The 4,511-nt window shown below is 44.6% G+C and overlaps 1 protein-coding gene across 1 annotated transcript in view; it reads right to left on the bottom strand.

Annotated features, from left to right (window-relative positions):
• Positions 1-4,329: 4,329 nt before the first annotated feature.
• The window catches only part of LOC108529634 (ubiquitin-60S ribosomal protein L40-like), an 860-nt gene continuing 678 nt past the window's right edge, over positions 4,330-4,511 (bottom strand). The window contains exon 2 of the mRNA XM_017872080.1: positions 4,330-4,463. Within this exon, the coding sequence (XP_017727569.1) occupies positions 4,418-4,463 (46 nt within the window). The 3' untranslated portion in view covers positions 4,330-4,417. The remainder of the gene's footprint in view (positions 4,464-4,511) is intronic.

Raw genomic sequence — 4,511 nt, 5'->3', positions numbered from 1 at the left:
CCATCCATCATCCATCCATCCATCCATCCATCCACCCGTCATCCATCCATCCATCATCCATCCATCTCTTCATTCATCCATCATTCATCCATCCTTTTATCTTCCATCTATTCACCCATCTATCCATGCGCCTGTCCATCCACCCATCCATTCATCCTTCCATCATCTGTTTACCTATTCATCCTTCCATCCATCCATCCATCATCCATCCATCCACCCATTCTTCCATCATCTACCCATCCACCTGTGGGTCCTTCCATCCATCCATCCATCATCCATCCATCCATCCATCCATCCTTCCATCATCCATCCATTCACCTGTTCGTCTTTCCATCCATCCATCCATCCATCATCCATCCCTCCGTCCATCCATCCATCTCCGTAAATGTACCTGACAGCAATAACTTAAGCAGACCCTGGGAATGACCTTTATGGCAGATGCACCTGAATATGTGTTCCAGGCTAGGGAATCCGGGAGTGGCCAACTGGAGATTCTTTCCTTGTCATCTGAGCCCCTGTCCTGTCCTATGGAACACGAGCTGTAGAGAGGATCGAAGTCTTCAGTTTTGGGTTGCATGAAGGTTGCTAGTCGTAGAGTGGAGGTTGTTAGGGGGAGGGTGTTAAAAGATGCTATATAAGCTCTATGCCTTTCGAAAGCAGTTGCAGTTATCCAGGCCAGGCCTCCATCACTGGACTCTGTCTTGTATGTAACACCCCATGTCTCATTTGCTCTGTCTCTGGGTCTCTTCTTCGGCCTCTTGAACCTGGTGGCATCCCCACTGGAATAAATAGGGGTTTGGCACAACAGGTGTCTCCTTGATTTCTTTGTATTCTCCTAGCCACCATTTTCCCTTGGTGAGGACCTCCCTCTCGTTTCCCTTTCCCTGTCTCAGCACTGACTAGGTCACTATTATAAAGATCTTGCAGGTAGGGTTTTAATTAAAAACAACAGGGTTTTCTAAGTGGGTTCCATGATGGGCCATGTGATCAGAAAGCCTTTATCATAGTTTTATGGATGACAACATCAGGCACAGCCATCATTCAAATATACAGGGGTTGTTTTGAAAGAGAAAAAAAATGAGTCTGCTTTATTTGATCATCTGCAAACCAGTAACAGACCAAGTTCCAGGCACTGAACAATCAGCAAGTGACAAGACTGACAAGGCTGCAGGGTTCACCTGGGAAGGGCAGTCAGCCAGGACCCACCTCCATTTTCCTCTAGGTTTGCCAGCCTAGTAGTGGCCCTCAACCTGAATGGCAGCAATTTAATAAAATAAATTGTCCTCCCACAGAACTGGAACCCAAATGTTGCCACACAGCCAGAAATTTCAGGAGTGCTTGGAACACTTACATAGTCAAAGGTCCTGCCCACCCGGCCTTTCAATCGAGGCCAGTTCCCTCCTATGCCTCCCCTCTTCTTTCTGGTTTTAGGAACTGTCCTTTTCCCGGCTCCTGATGTTTTGCTTGAGACCAGCACCTCTCTTCTCTGTTCTTCTCCCCAACATCCTGTTTCAGAAAACAACACGCTGCCTGTCCTTAGAGGCTCACTTGCAGCCCTTTTCTGCCAGTGCAGCAGACAGCTATTGCACTCACATTGACTTCGCTTCTGTGAGAATCCCCTCCATCTCGCTGCATAAATAGAATGCATCCGGAGAAATGCCTGGGAGAAAATCCCAGGCAAAGTGGCACAGGTGCTGAGAGTCAGAAGTATGGCAGGCAGGCACTGAAGTGGTAAGTTCCACAGGGATGACGGCAGGCACACCATATGTGACAGATGCAGTGTCCTCAAAGCTGCATCACGAGCTGTCCTGGGCTTCACACTCACTCAGGCTTGATGGAAATCCTATTTTTCTTTCAATCTTATGAAATAGTTCAGAGGAATTCTAATAGGTCTCTTTCTAAAAAACTGTACATGCATTTTATGATGATAATGATTATTACTGTCATTATTATTATGATTGATAGAGACAGGGTCTTATCATATTGCTCAGGCTGGTGTCCAACTGTTGGGGCTCAAGCGATCCCCCCGCCTCAGCCTCCTGAAGTGTTGGTATTACAACTGTGAGCCACTGTGAATGGCCCAATATTACTGTTGTCATTACTGTTATTATTTTGCTTAGACTGTGTATTAGTCAGAGTTCTCTAGAGGGACAGAACTAACAGTATATATATATATACACACACACACACACATATATACACATATATATACACACACACATATATATGTATATGTACACACACACACACATACAAATAAAAGAGAGTTTATTAAGTATTAACTCACACGATCACAAGGTCACACAATAGGCCGTCTGCAGGCTGAGGAGCAAGGGGAGCCAGTTCAAGTCCCAAAACTAAAAAACTTGGGAGTCTGATGTTTGAGGGCAGGAAGCATCCAGCACAGGGGAAAGATGTTGGATGGGAGACTAGTCCAGTCTAGCCTTTTCACGTTTTTCTGCCTGCTTTATATTCTAGCTGAGCTGGCAGCTGATTAGATGGGGCTCACCCAGATTAAGGGTGGGTCTGCCTTTCCCAGCCCACTGACTGAAATCTTAATTTACTTTGGCCACACCCTCAAAGACACACCCAGGATCAATGCTTTGCATCCTTCAATCCAATCAAGTTGATAGTACTCACCATCAGAGGCTGGTTAAAGTTGGTTACCTTAGCGGGTAGAACCTCTCACAGTACAGCTAGTTTGAGTAATGAATGGGTGAGGAAAACTTGGCTCACTTGAAGATGGTTCAAGTGATTTCTACCACACAGTATGTCCCCTAAGTGAAAGACACTAACATCATGAACACTTCCCACGAAATATGCTTTTCCATTTAGATCCTACAGGGCAAGCCCATTCCAACTCTCTTCATCACAGGGTATGAGAAGTAAGAAACAAAAGATAGGTATGAACATATGTTGAACACGATCAAACTTAAAAGGCAAACACATTGGAAAAAAAGTAGACTTGCCACATATCTGAGGTTCAAAGACAGCCTTGATCTATCAAAATATGCAAAAATGAAAATTCCAAAAGGAAAAAGATATATGCATACTCGATTAACATACAAAAATCTGTTAGCAAAGAAACGCAAATTAAAATGGCAGGTCCCTAGGGCCAACAACTATTACTTGGGAAAAATGTATCAAAATGATAAAGCCCACTGCTGGTGCAAACATTGAAGATGGCCTCTCCTGCCCTCTGCTGGTGGGAATTTAAACTACAGTAGTATGGTAAGTCCTTTCTGGAGTTTGTTTGAAAATATCAATCAAAAGTCTTTAAAATGGCGGGGCGCGGTGGCTCAGGCCTGTAATCCCAGCACTTTGGGAAGCCAAGGTGGATGGATCACAGGTCAGGAGATCGAGACCATCCTGGCTAACACGGTGAAACCCCGTCTCTACTAAAAATACAAAAAATTACCCGGGCATGGTGGCTGGCGCCTGTAGTCCGGAGTACTCGGGAGGCTGAGCCGGGAGAATGGCGTGAACCCGGGAGGCAGAGCTTGCAGTGAACACAGATGGCGCCACTGCACTCCAGCCTGGGCGACAGAGCGAGACTCTGTCTCAAAAAAAACAAAACAAACAAAAAAAAAACAAAACAAAAATTAGCTGGGCATGGTGACATGCACCTGTAGTCTCAGCTACTCCGGAGGCTGAGGCAGGAGAATTGCTTGAACCTGAGGGGCAGAGGTTGCAGTGAGCCGAGATCGTGCCACTGCACTCCAGCCTGGCAACAGACGAAGACTCTGTCAAAAAAAAAAAAAAAAAAAAAGTCTTTAAAATGTTTGTATCTTTTGATCTAGTGATTCCAATGCTATAGCTTTTACCAGGGGAATAATCACAGCTGTGTAGAAAGAGACACACATTTTTATTGTGTTTTTATACAACAAATGGAAGACCTTTCTAAAACTAGCTTTCTTCTTGGAATGAAGACCAGTATCCCAAATGATAGATATTAACATTTACTGAGCACTTTCCACATGCCAGGTGCTTTCTAAGAGCTTTACCTGTATTCTCATTCCTGGAGGTGCTCGTAGAATACCTGGGGACCAAGGGGGCAGCTACATGGCACAATGAGAGAACAGGGTGGTACTGGTCTAGCCTCAGAGTTGCAAGTAACAGAAAACAACTGAAATTAAAGTTAATTTGAAAAAAAAAAAGGGAAAATTTAACCATCTGTAAAGTCTCAGCAACGGATAATAACAGTTAAGATTTATTGAGAGTTTTCTATGGGCTGCTCTAAGGACTCTGCATGTATTAATACTTTTAACCTTTACCCAATCCTGTGAGGTGGATATTATTCTTTTTTTTTTTTTTTTTTTTTTTTTTTTGCTGCTCCAGTCAACAAAAGGGACACTTTATTGAGGCTCCAGGGCCACGGGGCCTGGGCAGGAGGCTGCCCTTCAAGGAAAGAAGAGCCTTATTTGACCTTCTTCTTGGGGCGCAGGTTGTTGGTGTGGCCACACTTCTTCTTGCGGCAGTTGACAGCACGAGGGTGAAGGCGAGCATAGCAC

Source organism: Rhinopithecus bieti, unplaced genomic scaffold (genome assembly GCF_001698545.2).
Source record: "Rhinopithecus bieti isolate Rb0 unplaced genomic scaffold, ASM169854v2 scaffold_865, whole genome shotgun sequence".
Classification (NCBI taxonomy): Eukaryota; Metazoa; Chordata; class Mammalia; order Primates; family Cercopithecidae; genus Rhinopithecus; species Rhinopithecus bieti.
The sequence above is the reverse complement of the archived record's forward strand: the minus strand, read 5'-3'. Positions and strand labels throughout refer to the sequence as shown.